Genomic DNA, 18,328 nt, shown 5'->3' with positions numbered 1-18,328 from the left:
TTGTTATTCTAAGTGTCCCTTCAGAGAGAGACCTTTATGTTAAAGAGTAAGATCCTTTTTGTTTAACCAGAAACAGCTCCAAAATCGCCATCATCAAACCCACCGGACTCCATTTAAAGAACGATTAATTTAAAGCTGGATAGAGTCAGCATATTTTCATATCTAACTGGGTGAATCAAACCAGGGTTGGTGATTGTTGGAACAGTGGAAAGATAAATCAAGACAGCTCTTGTGAGTTTTATTTTGCTTGTGGTAACTCTGAATAAAGTGTGTTTAACGATAATAAAATTACTCTTCATTTAAATGGAGTCCAGTGGGTTTGATGACGGTGATTTCAGGTCTGTCTCTGTAAGGATCCTTTCTGTAGTGTTGTCAGGCATTATACCAGCTGAGCCTGTCAGTGACAAAAACAAACACTTAGAGTGGACGTTAACTGACGCTGCTCCACACTGCAGGCTGCTGTTTTTGTTGCTCAATACCTGAAAAATAAAGAAGTTGTCCTGTAAGATCAGTGACAATTATCTTTCTAAACTTTATGCACACATGTAAAAAGCGAGCACACAGTGTAGACTCTTTGTCGTTGCCTTTCAGACACGGTTTTGATCCTAAACGACACAGTTCAGGGATAAATCTGCAACTCACATCACTGGATTGGATGTTCATGTTGCGGCAGCGCTGCAAGTGCAAGTTGTCGGGCAGGAGCAGATAGTTGTGAGGGATCCGTCTGTAGCCGGCGTAGGTCTGCACTGTTGAGGCATGTTTGGCGTGGACCACACTCATCATGTCCACGGGGGTGTGGTACTTCAGCTTGGCCTTGTGGTAGTCCTTCTTGTAGTTCTTGTCACTCTGCATCTTCGCCACCTCCATGTAGTGAACCAGCAGAGGGTCGTCCTGCAGGCTGCGGAAGCCGACGTGGTGACCTCTGGCCTTCTCGTACGCCTTCTTGTATTGGACCTGACAGATAAAATAAAAGGAGTTAGTTGTGACTCAGTTACAGGGAAAAGAAATGCTGAATGTATTCAGTGTTGGGTTGATTTATTGTTTACATACATTGCTGGCGATATGTCTGCCTTGCTTGGCGTGCAGGACAGAAATAGCATCAGGCTTCATGTCGTATCCCTTGGCGATATCTTGCAGCCACTTATGTTTGTAGTGACTCTGTGGACAGACAGCAGAGTGTTACCTCAGTGTTTCATACACACATGATGCTGATATACAGTCATATTCCTTTGACTTGCATATTTAGCTGATTAAACAGTCACGCTTTGATTTTCTTTCATAAAGATACTGAGCTCTGACCTCGCTGAGGGTCTGTGCGTTGAATTTAGCCTGAAGGAACTCTGGGCAGTCAGCTGGCAGGTTATAGGTGTGCTTGAACTTCTCACCAGAGGCTTTGTATGCAGTCTAGAAAGAAGGAAAGGAACAACAGAACACATCAATGTATGTAAGGTTCTTTGAGGAGAAGTTTTGGTCCAACGACACATTTCAAGAGCTGAAAGGCGTCACTGCATCTGCATCGACATTCTTACTATGTCCATCTGCTTGGAGTTGGCCATGGCCAGAACCGTGTTCATGGCATCAGTCTTGCTTGTGAATTTGAAATTACTGGGATGTTGGCGGTAGCTTCTTTCATCCAAAGCAGCTTTAGCAGCTCTGGCCTTCTCAACATCCAGAGACCCGATGGGGACCCAGCCGACGCCTTTACTGTAGTTATTGTAATCTGACTTGTAGACGTTCTGCGGGTTTACAGAGAAAAACATGTTCAACATTTATTCACTTTGCACATTGCTCTGCTACTGTGTATTTAATCCATTCACTTATATGCACCAATTGACCCTTCACTAAGCCCCGCCTCTTTGTGATGGTCCGTCATGCTGTTGGAGCTAGCATGGAGCCCACAGTGTCAAATTTCAATCCTTTACGGAATATTAGCATTTTTGGAAAAACAAAAAAAGCAATTGTGTTTGAAGGGTGTTTCCAAGATGTCAAACCGACTCAGCAGCAAATACAGGTTAAAAAAATAATAGAAGCTACTGCTAAAGAAATTAGACTGAAAGTGAACCATCCCATCACCTTGTGATGAAGACAGAAGACGATGAAATTAAAGGCAAACTTGACCAGTTGTAAATCAGCTGTGTGTTATCGCAGTGTGTGCTGATGAACTCTCCCTCGTGCTCCAGCACCCAGCCGTGGAAATTAACCTGACTCCTGTCTGACTGCTGAGCATGGACACTTCCTGTGTCTGTCCTTTCAAAGTAAAGTCACACATGGTCCAGTCATATAAGTTTGGATTTATCCTGACAAAGAGCAGCTCCTCATGGAGTTTCACATTTGCTTTTTTTTTTCTGCGACTAAGTGACCAATGAAATCTTGCCGACTAATGACCTTTCTGGTCGACTACCCTTTGATCGACTGTCAGGGGGCGGCCATACCTGTTTCCTTCCCCAGTTACTGTAAAGCAGGGTGGGTCTTTATTCACTGTTACCATCATTAAAAAGCAAAAGCAGCATGAATACATTCAGAATCTGTTACTTGCATTAGCTAGCTAGCTAACCCCGCAAATGTCAGGGTTTGATTTTGGTTTTGGAACAAAGAAGAAACTTCTATGTCCTTCTAAACTCTCTGAGTAACAAGTATCACTATTACATGTGTCCTGATGACGAACTCCAAAATCCACATTACCAGAAAAAAATCTGAAACAACAGCATGAGAGTTTGTTGTCAGATCCTCGTCAGAGCTGGCAGATGTTACACTATGACTGGCCGCTCTGTGTTTGAGAGGCGGGATTGAGCAGAGGGTCAATTACTCCAGCATTACACCACGGTAACAAACACACATCACTCTGGATCTCCATCATGCCGCGGCAGCGCTGCAGGTGCAAGTTGTCGGGCAGGAGCAGATAGTTGTGAGGGATCCGTCTGTAGCCGGCGTAGGTCTGCACTGTTGAGGCATGTTTGGCGTGGACCACACTCATCATGTCCACGGGGGAGTGGTACTTCAGCTTGGCCTTGTGATAGTCCTTCTTGTAGTTTTTGTCACTCTGCATCTTCGCCACCTCCATGTAGTGAACCAGCAGAGGGTCGTCCTGCAGGCTGCGGAAGCCGACATGGTGACCTCTGGCCTTCTCGTACGCCAGCTTGTATTTGTACTGTGTAAAGAACAAACATTAGATATGAGTAACATTTTTGGATTCATTTACATTTGAATGAGCTTAATTACAGGCAAAGTCACAACTTACATTACTGGCAATGTCTCTGGAAGTTTTTGCTGCAACGACAGGGATGGCGTCTTCCTTCACATGGTGTCCTTTGAGCAGATCTTTACGATGAGCGTAGGTGTAGTAATTCTACAGAAAGTCATCAGAGTTACAACAATTTGATTTATATACATTTAACATGAGCACAAAAATACGTGACAAGACTCTGCAGCTGACCTGGCTGATGTTGACGGCGTTGTATCTGGCTTGCAACAGTTCAGGAGCGTCAGCAGGGAGATGGTAGGTGTGCATGAACTTCTCTCCGCTGGCCTTGTACTCTTTCTGCATAGTTACAGTGGAGAGACTGTTTAACGTCTGCTCTGACAAAGGAGTTTAGATAAAGAGATTCTATTTCCTGCTCCTCACCATATTCATGATCTTGGCGTTGGTCTTGGCCAGCTCCATGCTCATGGAGTCCATGGTGCTGGTGAATTTGAGGGTTTCTGGGTGCTGGCGGTAATTCTTCTCATTCAGAGCTGCTGCTGCCGTCTTGGCCTTCTCCACCTCCAGGGAACCAATGGGAACCCAGCCGATGCCCTTGATACAGGTCTCATACTCCTGCTTATAGTTGTTCTGGAAAGTCAAAGAGACACATGAGAGAAATGTTAATAATCAAGAGTTGTGTCTTTAAGCCAAGGCACAAAGTATTCACCTCCATCATGACAGAAAAGTAAACTTACATCACTGGCGTTAAAGTTCATGTTGCGAGCAAGTTCCAGGTTCATAGCGTCGGGCAGAAGACAGTACTTGTGGTTGTCCTGCTTGTAGCCGGCGTAGGTCTGCACTGTTGAGGCATGTTTGGCGTGGACCACACTCATCATGTCCACGGGGGTGTGGTACTTCAGCTTGGCCTTGTGATAGTCCTTCTTGTAGTTCTTGTCACTCTGCATCTTCGCCACCTCCATGTAGTGAACCAGCAGAGGGTCGTCCTGCAGGCTGCGGAAGCCAACGTGGTGACCTCTGGCCTTCTCGTACGCCTTCTTGTATTGGACCTGCAGGTTAAAGGGGATGTGGTCTGTGATTATTCAGTAACAAATGCGTGATGTCCAATGTGTACCGTATATCTGGTACAGAGCATGTTAGGATGGTGTTTGAGCATCACTCTGTGAAGTCTGTCAGAGTCATTCAGGAAACTTACATTACTGACAGCATGTCTGGCAGCTTTGGCAGCGACCACAGGGATGGCATCGGGCTTCATGTCGTAACCTTTGAGAAGATGTTTCTGCCAGGCGAGCTTGTAGTATTTCTGAAATGACAATTACACATAGAAACAATAAGAAAAGATATAACACTGAATAAGTCTGGCATTAATCTACTTCACAGCATCACGCACATAAATCCGATTGCTGAGGGTCAGATGTGGAGTTCCACAAGGCTCAGTGCTGGGTCCTCAGTTGCTTATATTGTTCATATGGCTGGGCGATATGCCCCATAACTGATTTTTTTTCAGCCTATATTGTGATATGCAATATAGAATAGAACAGAAAATACTTTATTCATACCCTCGGAGAAAGTCGTGTACCCAGCAGCTTATATGTAGATCTAACACAATTACAGATACATATCCATATTTCAAAAATCTCCTCTGAAATCTCCTCTGAAATACTGTAGACTCCTAAAATAATAAACCACCAAAGTTCAAGTACTCTTTTAATAAAGTTAAAGTACTGTTACAACATTTGTGTAGATAAACATATTTTGTTGTTTTGCTTGCTTCTTTGATTTTCACTGTATAAATCTAAAGGGAACAGTACAAACAGTTATTGTAAAAAAAGGACTGAAGTTTCAGCGTACGCCTTCTCCATCAGCAGAACTCACTTTGGATCGTCACTGCTTCAAAAGTAATGACTTATTATTATTTATTAATATCTTTTCTTGTGTCTATTTGAGTTGTAGAAGCTGGAAAATGATCAAACTAAACTTTACTAAAGCAAACACACACACACACACACACACACACACTTTAGTACCTGCAGTTAATGTCAGTACACACACAGCTACTTGACATCTGTATATAACATTACATTTAGACTCACATTTATTTAAACTTACCCCTCAAATGTGTGCCATAAGAAAACATTTGTTCAATATGAAATAAAAGTGATGTGTCAGTATTTCTGTCCCTTACCTGGCTGATGTTGTAGGCGTTACACCTGGCCTGGAGGAACTCGGGGACGTCAGGAGGCAGGGAGTACTTCTGATGGACTTCCTCCAGACCTCTCTTATAGAAGAGCTGTTAGATGAGAAGGACAGACGTCACATGAGCTGCACTTTAATCACCAATCACAACGATCTGCAGAGATCTGATCTCATGATCTGTGAGAGTGACGACGGACTCACATCGCTCCTCTGGAGCTGGTTGACTTTGGCCTGCATCATGATGGGGTGGTCATCGATGGAGGTGAAGGGGATGGTGTCCGGGTGCTGTCTGTATTTTTTCTGTACAAAACAAGAACATACCATGAGTAATTACATGACACGTAATGTGACGTATCTCACCGAATATTAATTATGTTTTTCTTTTTGTAAATATGTTTTAATGATTTTCTTTATCCCACAAAAATGGAGGATGCAACATTTATACATTTATATTTATATATACCTTATTCTTTATTGAGGGGTTCCTGTAACTAATCCATATCTCAATAAAGGACCTTTTACTTTGATTTTTTTCTTGCTTTAAGAAATACATGACATCTTTGACCCAGTGAGAAAAGGATGGGAGGATCAGACAGAGAGGTGAAAGCTCCGTTCACATAACGTGGGCTTTGTTTGGTCAGATATCACTGGACTCCTTCAAAGTTAAACCAAAGAGTTCACAGACTGGGTTATGGTCCTGTTGGGTTTCAAACATCTCACTCCACATGATTTAGTTAGTAAAGAGGGGCAGTGTGGACAGGAAGTGATGCTGCTGGTCACATACCTCACTGAGGATCTCAGCAGCTTTCTTATTCTTCTCCACGTCCAAGGAGCCAAAGGGGACCCAGGGAGTTCCCTTGGTGAAGCTGTTGTAGTCGGCCTTGTACTCATTCTGTGACACACAGACACAAAACACAAACAGTGTCAGAATATATCTCTTAATAATCAAGTACAAACTCTGCATTATGATTAACACATATCAGCTCATGTCTGTACTCACATCACTCTGGATGATGTTGGCCTTCTTGGCCAGGTCCAACAGCACGCTGTCGGGGGGGAGGAAGAAGTTGGTGCTGATGCTCCTGTACCCCGCCATGCTGGCGATGCCCTGGGACTTCTTGGCCAAAGTGACGGACATCATATCCAGAGGTGTGTGGTACTTGGTCTTAATCTTCTCATAGTCCTTCTTATATTCACGCTGTGGAGACATCAGTCAGAGATCGTTTAAGGGTGTGCTCCAGAGTAAAGACTGAGCACATTGAGTCTGTCGATACAATCTACTGTCTGAAATGTCTCAACTGATTAACAGATCCAGAGCTGAGCTCTGAGTCCTTTCAAACCTTTGGCTGTTTCTTCAATTGCTTCAACTACCAACACACATACTTATTGTTCAAACCCAGTGCTGGCTTATTCTGACGCAGCCATAGACAGCTATATGTCTCTCTGTGGAACAACTCCACCACAGGTCAACACACGTGAAGGTAATGATACTGTCTGTCTGCGTGTAAATAAATAAATAAAAACTTAGATTACAGATAAAAAGAGAAGAATGGTGTTCATGCGGTCAGTGAGACAGATCCTCCATCATTATTTCATGTAAAATAATATCATAATATATATAATAATAAATCTGTGTGAAATACTTTGTTTTGAATTTGCATTGCTTTACTGATCATCCCATGACTTCATATGTGTTAGCTTCTGTTTGTTTCTTCTACAGTATTTGTTCTTTAAATAAAGCATTAAAAGAGTTTGCCCTCTTCTCTCAGCTCTGAAACAATAATATTAACTGAGATGTAAGAACTGTAATAATGAGACAAGCCGATAACTTACGTCACTCTGGATTTTGGCAACGTGAACAGAGTGTAAGATTTTGGGATCGTCATTGATGCTGAGGGCTCCGACCATCTGTCCCTTGTTCTTCTCGTACTCCTTCTTATATTTAACCTGCAGCGAGGAGCAGAGGGCGACACGTTACCACGTTGTTAAAACAGTTATACTGTGATCACACATACTGAAGCATACTCACATCACTGATGATGTTAGTGTGAGCGCGGGCAGCGAGGATCGGGATGGCGTCACCTCTGACCTCAAACTTCTTGGCTTTCAGTTTCTCCCAGTCATACTTATAACAGTTCTGGAAGAAGAGAATCAAGTCGTTCAGGACATTAGAAATCTTCCATCACATTGTCAAATATCTCTGATGAGTGGAGGTGACGTGTGGAGCAGTGACTCACATCACTGAGGTTAAAAGCGTTAACTCTGGACTGGATGAAGAAGGGATAATCTGGGGGCAGACAGTTCTTGAACTTCATGTCTTCGTACTTCGCCTTGTAGTTCAACTGAAAAAGAAACACACAGTGATGAAATTATGTTTTATTTAACGGGACAGACTTCAGGTGTTTTCATGCAGCGGTCAGTGTTTTGGGCTGTTTGCTTCTGATGGAATAAAAACAGACATTCAGGTGTTAGTTTCATTCTCTCTTCACAGAGTATGTCATCATCCTACAGTAAATATTTCAGACTACAGACTCAAGTTATAAAGTGTAATTTGATGTGTTGTCAGTGGAGGGCAGCAGCGTATCAGCCGGTCTGTGTCAGCCGGTCCGTCTCCCTGCCTCCTCAGCTCCTCTCTGATCACAGGGTTTATTCTGGGCCAACTGGATGCTTGTTGCTATTTATACCACAGAGAGATGGCTCTCCAGTTTCCATGGTGCCCACAGAAAGACAGCTGGGCGACGGGATGATCGGGCACATTTTAAGGTGATCTGCATATCCAGGAGAATCTGATCTCCACCATCAGCTGTGATTTCACCAGTTTCTCTCAGTAAGTGGATGATACATTAAAAAACATTTGTCCACAACAACATGTAGACGTACACCAACATGCAACTCAAATGACAGGTAATGGTAGATAATGATCTTATGACATCATCTCCAAAATGTTATCGGACTGAACGGATCACATCCTGATAGTCAATCAAGTCATTTAGCAGAGAGCTGTGATGTTCAGGAAAATGAGTCCACTGACTGACAGATGTCTCGTTCACAGTGTAAGTCAATGGGAAAATGTCATTCCATGTTTGGCCACTATGTAAAAATGGCTTCAGGTTGCACAAAGCACCTCAAGTTAAGATTTTGCTTAAAGTCTGAGTTAATGTTTCTTTGATGAAAAAGACAGTTGCACAAAACACCTTATGTCTCTATCCTTAAGGTTTCCTTAAAATGTTCACTTAAGGATTTAAAGTTGTTGTTTTATCTTGTTCGAAGACTTAAGGAACTGCTCAGAGTGTGTTAACCTGTAAAGTCCCTGTGACTCCATCTAAACAACAACATGTCTGAGTTTATGGAGATAAAGGAGAAATATTAAGGCATCCTGAGAGGAGTCTTCCACGACCAGAGGAACCTGACGGACACGCTTAATGATGAGTAACTGATTTTGCACTTTACATTTTAGCGGAAGTCAGTTTATGGTTGTGACCACCTGGAGCTGGATCACACGACTTACCAAAGTTGTGCTCTCCCAGCCCTGCAGTCAGTGATCGCTCTGCGGCTTCATGTGACGGGATCTTTCCTGTCAGTTATTGCTGAGGTGTTTCATGTAAGTTTTAAGTGTCAGACTTAAGGAGAAAACTTAAGGTGCTTTGTGCAACTGGCCCCAGAGCTTTTCCTCAGGGCTCTATTTAAACAGCATGTTGATAACAAAGAGAAAAGGAGATGCCACATGAGCGCAGCACAAAGCTGCAGAGGTAACTGGCTCTACAAAGATCAACAGATTGTTGGTCAGTGATGTTTCTGTGACCTCATATTGACCTGATGTAGCTGGCCTATGAACATGTGAGGAGCTCAATCAGTGCGTTAAAATCATTGTTAATATAAACTTAAACGTGATGACTGGTCACGCACGGAGGAGAGGATCTGTAACTGTCGAACATGTATGAACTGTAACAGAGAAACTGACTCTATAGTTTGTGTAAAGAATCAAAACGTGAAAGGTCTGATGTGTTTACACGTTTCAACTCACAGGAGCTGATACAGTGAAAAGAATCGGTCCACACATCACTGATTTCACCTCTTATATATGTTGTGTGAGAGGAGGCGGTCTGTGCGGTCATACGTACGTCACTTAGCTGCTGGGCGTTGATGGCAGCTTGAACCAGAACTGGCGAATCCACCACTTGTGTAAATTTCACTTTGTCTGGATGCTGCCGGTAAACTTTCTGCAAACCATGAGACAGAAACATTTTCTAAAACAAGAGAAACGTGACTCTGCTTCAGTGTAAAGAAACATGTAATAAGCCTCTCGTACTCACATCTTTACACTTCTGAAGATTCTTTATCGCTTCATATTCAGGCGTGACGGTTTGAGGGAAGAAACATCTGGTCTTTATGTCTTCATATTCTGCTTTGTACAGATGCTGCAACATGAAACATATGACATATGTTTATAACACACTCTGACACTGGTGATCTGATTCAGAAGAATCCAGATGAAAGTGCAGAGTGATTTACCTCGTTCTTCATCTGCTCCATGTTCTGACAGTGAACCGTGTAGACGTCCTCGTAGCTGCCGATGTAGTGACCCTTCACCTCACTGTCATACTTATCTTTGTAATGTGTCTGAAGAACACACAGGATGGAGATGTCATTCAAAAAGGGAAAATCAACAGTATCCTCAGTTTATGATAAAAAGAAATCAACTGATAGATGAGTCTTACGTCAGTGAACTGTTTGAGGACGGAGTCCATCTGAAACTTGGGCGTGTCGCAGTAGTTGATGCTGAAACCTCTCGACTTCTCATATTGGGCCTTATAAACTTTCTGCAGAGACGATATGAAACATGATGAGCAGAAAAATCACAACTCAAATAAGCAAACACTTAGAAACACAGCGAAACGCTTCATCTGTCCACACAGCAGACAACACATCACTCAGACCGGTAACTTGATTCAGTTTAAATGAATTGAGTGAGTGTATGAGACGGAGACTGACGCTTTCATTAGCACCACTGATATAGTAATCCACTCACACGCTCTACATAACACACACACCACCTCCATCACTTCACCAGTCACCTCATTTTTTACTCAACAGTCTTAAAAATTCATGCAGGCAACGTCTCCGTCTACACAGGAAACAGACACAGAGACACGTCAGCCCCGTCACAGAGAGAAAACATTGCATGTTTCTGTAACCACATTACATTTGTACATTTCATGCACATCATATCAACGTTTCTAAAGAGACATAGTGTCTGAGGTGACTTTGTGATCAGCAGGTGGAGGGGATGGTGGAGGGCGTGTCACCTTGGTGAGACACCTGTCGAGCTGCTGAGCTCTGTTCAACACCAACAAACAACAAAACCAGCTGTTTTTAGCCAAACATCTGTTTCCACTGACGTAAAGCCCCAAAATGTGGCTGTTTTTTAGGGTCCCAAAGGGTGTCCTTCAGCAGCTTTTCACGAACCAAATGTGGCTGATTTTTAGCGACCCTTCAGTGTCGGAACAGTGCCACGAAAAGTGACAGAGACATCACTGCATTTCCAGCCAGGATGGTGCCAAAACCAGCAGTTGTTTTCAACACCCTGATGAGCAGCGTGTGCATTGTAAAACTTGTAGGAGGGTGTTTTCAGCACCTGTGTTAACAGCTCAGAGCACTCACGCTGCCTTCAGGAGCAGCTGCTGCTCAACATCGGGAAATTCAAGTGTGCCCGTTGTTGTCTGTGTGCAGTTTTCAGCACAGTCAGAAAGGGAAGATGACGTTTATATTGCTAATATTACTATTATGACTGTTGCTGCATCAAAGCTAACATATGCTTTGGATTTGTTTTGTTTTTATTTTGTTCCCTCATTTTACATGGGTGTTGTGGGCTGACAGAAATGTTGTGTGGGTGGGTCGGTATTGAAGGGCCTAGTGCATGTTATGATTGTGTTTTGTGATTGCTGTGTTGTGTTGTGTTGTGTTGTGTTGTGTTGTGTTGTGTTGTATTGTGTGTTTTGTGTTTTGTGTTGGACCCCATAGAATACAAGATGTCTCATCTGAAGGGGCTATCCATTAATAAATTTGAAATGTTTGGAGAATCATTTTGACTCTAAAACACTTTTCACTGCAGTTTCAGTGACTCTGTCACAGACGTGACAAAAAAGATATTAAAATGTATTTTTAACTCGACACTTCGTGTTTCTGTTTCAAAATTAAAGCCCTGAGATGTTTCTGTGGACAGAATCTCTTTAGTTCTTATCACAAGGCTTTTTATTTTTGAGATATCTGCAGGACCGTCTTGGTGACGACACAGTGGCTGCACAGCTTCATCATTTGTGGAGAATCTGCTTTGTTTTGCCTTGATTAGACAGAACAGATCCAGAGTGATGGGCAAAGGGCAAAGGGCAAAGGGTTGGAACTGAACCTGGAGCTGCTGCGGCAAAGACAGAGCCTCAGTATGTGGGGCGTTCGCTCTACCAGGTGAGCTAGTGGGCGCCCTGAGTGTCAGCTTTTAATTGTAGAAATACAGAACTCATAGCAGCCACGCTGTCTGTGTGAACACCGCACACGCGTGAGCTGCAGCAGTTCAGTGAGGTAGCCGTCACACACTGCTCCACGCTGTGTTTCCAGCGGGGACTGTGTTACTAAGAGCAGGTACTTTAAACCAAACCATGATCTGGTTCTTATTCCTGATCCTAAGCACGAGTCAAACACAGCAATATTGAATCATAAAGAAATGTTTCAGTGTATCTGCCACATAATAGTCTGAATGTAACGTATCTGTGGTTTGCAGAAACGCACAATGCCAACATTTATTGTGGCGACTGTGTTGGACCAGTAATGTTTAATAGTTATAGTCCTACTGTGCGACATCTAAGATTTCATCATTTGTTTTCATCATTCTTCATCAAACCAGCTGTGACGTTAAACACCTACATCACTGAGGATGGTGCCAGCGTATCTGAGCTGTCGGAGGAGAGGGTTCTCCGTGGCGGGAAGCGTGTTGTAGTCAGACTGCGCTTTGTTCTTCTCGTATTCCTTCTTGTATTGGACCTGGAAACAGAAACATGGAGAACAATCGCTGAAGGTTATTCGCTCTGACTCATTACATGACGTTGGTAGAGCTGGACATGGTGGGAAAGCATGTGTGTTTATCTTGAAGTGAGGCGTGTGTGCACGGTGTGTCAGTGTGTGGGCGCAGGGATACAGGAGCAGATATCGTCTGATATTGTGTGTAACTGAGGGCTGATGAAACTACGCACTCAGTTGGTGCAGTGAGAACAAGCCAAATGTGGATCTCTCAGTCATGTGTGGGCTCAATGCAGTGTGTCCCTGCGTCAGTGTGTTGACTCACACTCTGCTCTGAGACACGGGTCAGCTCTCTGTCGTGTCTTCCACATGAGATAGGACCTATAAAAATACTCTGATACCTTTCTGTGTGTGTGTGTGTGTGTGTGTGTGTGTGTGTGTGCGTGAGACCTACCTCACTGGCAGCAATACGAGCCTTCTTGTTGGTGTCATAAACGGGCGTGTCTGTCTGCATGAAATAAAGTTGATCTTTCTCGTCCTCATATTTCTGCGTGTAATGTCTCTGAAAAGACAAAAGATCGACGGTTAGATTCAGAGTTGGAAATAAATCTGAAACAAAGGCTGCACCTGTGTCAGTGAGCTCTCACATTACTCAAGTTCTCCATCGCCACCCTGGCAGTGGCCACGTCGAAGTATGGCGTCTCGCACCATTGACCCTTCACATTTTTATTGTAGTCCTCCCTGTATTTCAGCTGTGGAGACAAACGACAGTCAACATTAGCACATGTGTTTTACATGTTACATGAAGACAGAGCAACTTGTTAGACATTGTGATGTTTGATGAAACACACTGGGAATGACTGGAATCTGTGTCATGTCGCAGAACTGTCGGCCTCTCCCTTCAGCTTAGTGTGGCGGCTAATATCAGAGAGCAGGTGGTCGGCGGCTCAGGGTCGCTCTGTCAGCTTGTGTCCATCGAGCACTCTGCTTCACTTCAGTTTGTTAAACATTAGTTATCTTTAGGTTTATTTTGTCAAGTGGTGGATGGTAACAACAAAAACATTCTGTGCTGTGTTTCGTCACCTCTCTGCTGAGGCGCCTCGCACGCCGATCCCATACTAAGAGGCGGAGCTAGAAACACTGCAGTCTGCTGATTGGTTGACAGCAGCCTGTTCTCATTCTCAGCTCATCAAATACAGCTGCTGTGTCAGTGAGTGGCACCTTTTGCAGTGGTCTGATACACCGCAACATAATACTCTCTACATACACTGTGTGAATGTAGAGCCGAGCCATGATGTTAGCTTCTTGGGTTGAGCCGAATAATCAGATGAAACGAGTATCCAGTTCAGATAATGTACTTTTAACGAGTACAAGGATCACACGAGTGGAAGTGTCAGTATCTGTGCTGATGAAGGAAAATCCTCATTTCAGCAGATCAGAACTGATCTGAAGCTCCACACTGAGATTGTTCTGTAAATTATTTTCTAATGAATATCAAATATATAAAAGCTGTTGTATATAATATCAACCTCTGGTTAGGCTTCACCCACTTTAGATTTAAATCACACCTACTTAAGTATTAACTCCACCCATTCTGAGTACAGACACAGATACAGATAATGATGTACTCGCTCATCTCTGGTTGTTTCTAAACGGCCGTCTCTGGCCCACGGGCCACATGTTTGACCCCCCTGCTCAGTGCAATGAGGTTTATAATTCTCTTATTAAACGGGACAGTGTGTATAAAAACAGTCTGCACATGTTTCCATAATTTAAATCTTAGTTTCGTGTGTTTCCTCCTTCTCACAGAAAGCTGTGTATTCAGAGTCAGGTTAAAATGGTGGTGCTTACGTCACTGCGCTGTTGTTCCACTCTCTTGGCCAGCTCCACCTCAGGAGGATCAGCCAGGGAGGTGTATTTCGCCTTGCGCTGATCGTGACCCTTCTTGTAGCGAACCTGTGGGGGGGGGGTCAGATTTACTGACATGGTTCATTCTCCCACATCAATACGTGACCTCAGAGCAGCCTCACACACACACACACACACACACACACACACACACACACACACACACACAGAGCGTTTCTACATCAGCTGATGGCCTGTCTACGTCAGCAGAAAAGACTACATGTTGAGGAGGGGGGGACAGATGACCATCTGCACTGCTGCAGTGTGAACTGAAACATATGATCCATCTGACTGAGCACACACACACACACACACACACACACACACACCTGACAGGAAAATAAAACAATATAAAGGTGTAGAAAATGTGTGTGACTGCGAGGTCGCTGCTGAACGACAATCTGTCAGCAGAGTCGAGAGAAATCAGCTGATCAGGTCGATCAGTAATCATAATTTTTATTGGTGGTTTGTCGTTTTAATCAATCGAGTTTTATTATTATTCTGGCTTTTAATTCCATTTTATTACATTTTCATTTATTGTATTTATGTTGGAAAATCACAATTTAAATTAAATTAATTAAATTATTAATTATAATTGTAAAATTATATACTAATGTAATAATATATAATTAACATCATAAAATGTTTATCTATCTGTCGACATATAAATATATAATAAATTCCGTAATTGCAATATAAAAGATTAAGAAAAGTTTCTGACAGAATTTAATAAACTCTCATATTAAATATTATCATATTAACAAACCCCCAGAAAGAGCTGATGTCACAATACTGTGTTTTCCTTTTCACTTCACAGGTATTTAAACTTCACACGATCCAAACTCTGAGTGTTGGACGTGTTTATTTGACATGTTACTGCAGTTAATAAGTGGACAGATGATCAGTGAAGTGAACTCACGTCACTGAGGCACTCCTGAGCCTGAGCCACCCTGCGCAGCTCGGGACTGTCGCTGTACGGGTAGAACATGGTCTTCTCTTCGTTCCAGTCCTCCGTGTACAGTTTCTGAACGAGGTGCAGAGTCATGAATTAAATATCTTTAAACAGACATTAATCATACGACAGGTGTTTTTCTAATAACAGGACGTGAGACGCAGAGTCTGAATGTCTCCCTGAGCTCACCTTGCTGACGTTGGCAGCGTTCTTCACAGCCAGCACGAGTTCAGGAGCATCAGGAGGCAGCAGGTACCGGTCCTTCGTCTCATCCCACTTCTGTCTGTACAGGACCTGGAGGACATGACCAAACACACCACACTCACATCATTTCATTCACCTCCTGGTTCACAGTGACAAACTGAGGAGACTCACCTTGCTGATCAGTTCAGACACACGCTTGACGTGGGCGATCTCTTTGGCCTCTCCGTCGTACAAGCTGGTCGTCCGAGCCTTGTTCCCCTCCATGCGGTATTTAACCTGTCGATGACCACACGTGTCGTTAATGTTCAATCATGATTACAGAAAGTCTGAGGAGTTATGATTCAGTAAAGAGAAATCATTTTATTAACTCTGCTCAACATCCATCATATCACAGTCTATAGTGCCATTACAGCAGCAGCAGACTGTAACTGACTGTACATTTACTCAACTACTGCACTTAGTTACTCGTAGTATGTTTACATTGGATACGTTGATTTAAGAAAGTTTATTTAGTTGCTTTTGAATGCAGAACTTTTTTACACTGCAGTTCATTTCAGACAGGATTCAAACCAGCGACGGTCCGTCCCAGCTGCCCTCCAGCCCTCCAGCCCTCAGCCCCCTGAGTCGTACCTCGCTGAGCTGCTCCTGGGCCTTCCTGATGCGAAGCATTTCAGGAGTATCAGCGCTGTAGGCAGGAGGCGTCCCTTTGGACAGGTCGTACGCATGCCGGTATTTGTTCTGTAGGAAGAGACACCAGTGAGGTCAGGACAGTCAGCAGGAAATCACAACACATAAACAGGTCAATTATCTGATTTATGTGGTCTTGAGTCCTCTCAGTTTTAAACCACATTTACTTTGCTTTGATTTGCAGTTGGAGCTGCTGAGATTATTATGGGATGGATTCCAATGTGTCAGTGAAACATTCACTCTGTTTACAGCAGGTCTGAACACAAGTGGACGGCTGAGACACATCACCATTCACACCTGTGACCTCATAATTTTGACACTGCTGACACCATTTACACCAGAAGGTCAAAGGGCCCCGTCTGCAGTTATGACGTCCACACTGTCACTAGCTGCCTGCTGGTCACGTTGGCGGTTGTGTCAGTACATCTGGGGATATCACCACGTCTCAGATAAACACTGTACCCAACCTGTTATCGGCCTTATTTGGACTCAGACCTGAAACATGAGGTTGTGAGGTCATATCATTGACCTCACTGACTGCCAGACGTCTCAGTCATCTCTCTTGGAAGGAACAAGTTCCTCCCAGCTGTATGTGACTGATTACAGACTCTGTGTGTTTCATCAAACTTCATAATATCAGATACTCCTGAAGGCTCCTTGCAAACATTCAGGACAATCTGGACCATCTATTTAAAAGATGATGAGAGTGACCACTGACTGAGGCTGACGAGCTGATTAGCGACCCTTCTTTGTTTTTGTTTTATCTCAATTTATCTTGTTATAATTAACGTATTATCTAATTCACTCTCACTGCTTTTCAACTCATCTATCCATCATCATGATGCAGTACTGTATGAAACTCTTCTCTAACCCTGCCACATTAATCCCCAAAGACTCAGCAGTACCAGTGGGAGGGTGGGAGGGTCAGGGTGGGGGGCGGGGGGGTAAAGGTGCAGGTTATCCTCACATTAATACTCATCTGTCTGATGTTCAGCAACACATCCACTGTCAGTGTGCGCTGCATATACACATGCTGTCAAACAGTTAAACGATAGAATCCAACACGTCTTCTTTCATCAGGCAAAACGATGGACGTTACGCAACACTTCGTCCATCTCATCATAAAATTGACCTATGGCTAAGTCCCACCCTCAAACGCAATGAGCCAATCACAGTGCGTATAGCCATTCCCATACACTGGGACATTCTCTGCCTGGACGTCCATTGAAATGCATTACAGAAAGTCAGTTTTGTTCAGTTTTATGAGCTTTTTCTGAGATTTGAAGTTTAAAAATGGTCAAACGGTGTGCATGGGGTACATGCAACTCTGACACAAGGTATCCTGAGAGGCTGGGCGACCACGTGTATTTTTTACACTTTAAACCACATCTCAACCGAGAAAAGTGTCTCCTTTGGATAAAGTTGTGTGGTAACGTTAGACCACAACATCAACTCAACGTGAATAAGATTAACAATGATGTCTACATCTGTTCTAAGGTAAGTCAACATTGTGTTTGAGGCAACATATTGTCACTTTGCTGGAAAGAAATATAAAGTTATCTTTAACATCTCTAGCTAACGTTAGCTAAAGTTAGCCTAACGTTAGCTCCTAGCTGCGTTGTTCATCATGTCACCTTGTTTGCTGGGAGTTCATTAGCCTATTTTGTTCTAGTTTTGTACTTTGGTGATCGTACATCATTGTTAGCTGTTGTCCAAAGGGCTCTAGTTAAGCTAACGTTAACTTCTGGAGCTTAGCTTCATTAACTTATCTGTAATGGCAGAGATAACAAAGGTTGGCAAACGTTATGCTGAATGATTCAGTGTAAATACTGTAGCACCAAACTAACGCAGAGACACTCTTGGTAAAGATGGTAAAAAGGCCGTTATCCTTTTCTCATATTCTGAGCCAAAAACCTTAACTTCAGTGGCACTTTAACTTGTTGTCTTTGATGGTGACGGCAACCAGATGCGGTTCACAAGCGTACACTGTGACCTGTAAATTTTGGCTTGTAATTTAAGCTTTTCATCGACCTTCTCAACAATAAAATGATGAATATATCCCTCCAATGCGTAGTTTAGGCCCTTTTGGTTACTTCTCAATGACATCTGATCGTTATGTCTCCAAAAATCATCAGTTGCCTCCTGTGAAATGCCGTGTACTGTGACACCTG

The 18,328-nt window shown here is 43.2% G+C and overlaps 1 protein-coding gene across 43 annotated transcripts in view; it reads right to left on the bottom strand.

The window, feature by feature from the left end:
• neb (nebulin) overlaps positions 1–18,328 on the bottom strand; it is a 95,899-nt gene that overhangs the window by 68,275 nt on the left and 9,296 nt on the right. For all 43 annotated transcript variants that reach the window (XM_078174770.1, XM_078174807.1, XM_078174774.1 and 40 more), the window contains 29 exons: positions 16,101–16,208; positions 15,642–15,746; positions 15,456–15,560; positions 15,234–15,338; positions 14,258–14,362; positions 13,054–13,158; positions 12,861–12,968; positions 12,314–12,430; positions 10,114–10,215; positions 9,908–10,015; positions 9,709–9,813; positions 9,517–9,615; positions 7,633–7,737; positions 7,425–7,532; positions 7,229–7,342; positions 6,396–6,593; positions 6,180–6,287; positions 5,597–5,695; positions 5,385–5,489; positions 4,395–4,502; positions 3,937–4,248; positions 3,623–3,829; positions 3,434–3,538; positions 3,239–3,346; positions 2,837–3,148; positions 1,530–1,736; positions 1,300–1,404; positions 1,051–1,158; positions 643–954 (listed from right to left, as the gene is read on the bottom strand). In XM_078174770.1, coding sequence (XP_078030896.1) covers positions 643–954; positions 1,051–1,158; positions 1,300–1,404; positions 1,530–1,736; positions 2,837–3,148; positions 3,239–3,346; positions 3,434–3,538; positions 3,623–3,829; positions 3,937–4,248; positions 4,395–4,502; positions 5,385–5,489; positions 5,597–5,695; positions 6,180–6,287; positions 6,396–6,593; positions 7,229–7,342; positions 7,425–7,532; positions 7,633–7,737; positions 9,517–9,615; positions 9,709–9,813; positions 9,908–10,015; positions 10,114–10,215; positions 12,314–12,430; positions 12,861–12,968; positions 13,054–13,158; positions 14,258–14,362; positions 15,234–15,338; positions 15,456–15,560; positions 15,642–15,746; positions 16,101–16,208 — 3,993 coding nt within the window. The remainder of the gene's footprint in view (positions 1–642; positions 955–1,050; positions 1,159–1,299; positions 1,405–1,529; positions 1,737–2,836; positions 3,149–3,238; positions 3,347–3,433; positions 3,539–3,622; positions 3,830–3,936; positions 4,249–4,394; positions 4,503–5,384; positions 5,490–5,596; positions 5,696–6,179; positions 6,288–6,395; positions 6,594–7,228; positions 7,343–7,424; positions 7,533–7,632; positions 7,738–9,516; positions 9,616–9,708; positions 9,814–9,907; positions 10,016–10,113; positions 10,216–12,313; positions 12,431–12,860; positions 12,969–13,053; positions 13,159–14,257; positions 14,363–15,233; positions 15,339–15,455; positions 15,561–15,641; positions 15,747–16,100; positions 16,209–18,328) is intronic.

The sequence above is a fragment of the Epinephelus lanceolatus genome, chromosome 14 (assembly GCF_041903045.1).
Source record: "Epinephelus lanceolatus isolate andai-2023 chromosome 14, ASM4190304v1, whole genome shotgun sequence".
Classification (NCBI taxonomy): Eukaryota; Metazoa; Chordata; class Actinopteri; order Perciformes; family Serranidae; genus Epinephelus; species Epinephelus lanceolatus.
This window is presented reverse-complemented; position numbering and strand designations above follow the sequence as displayed.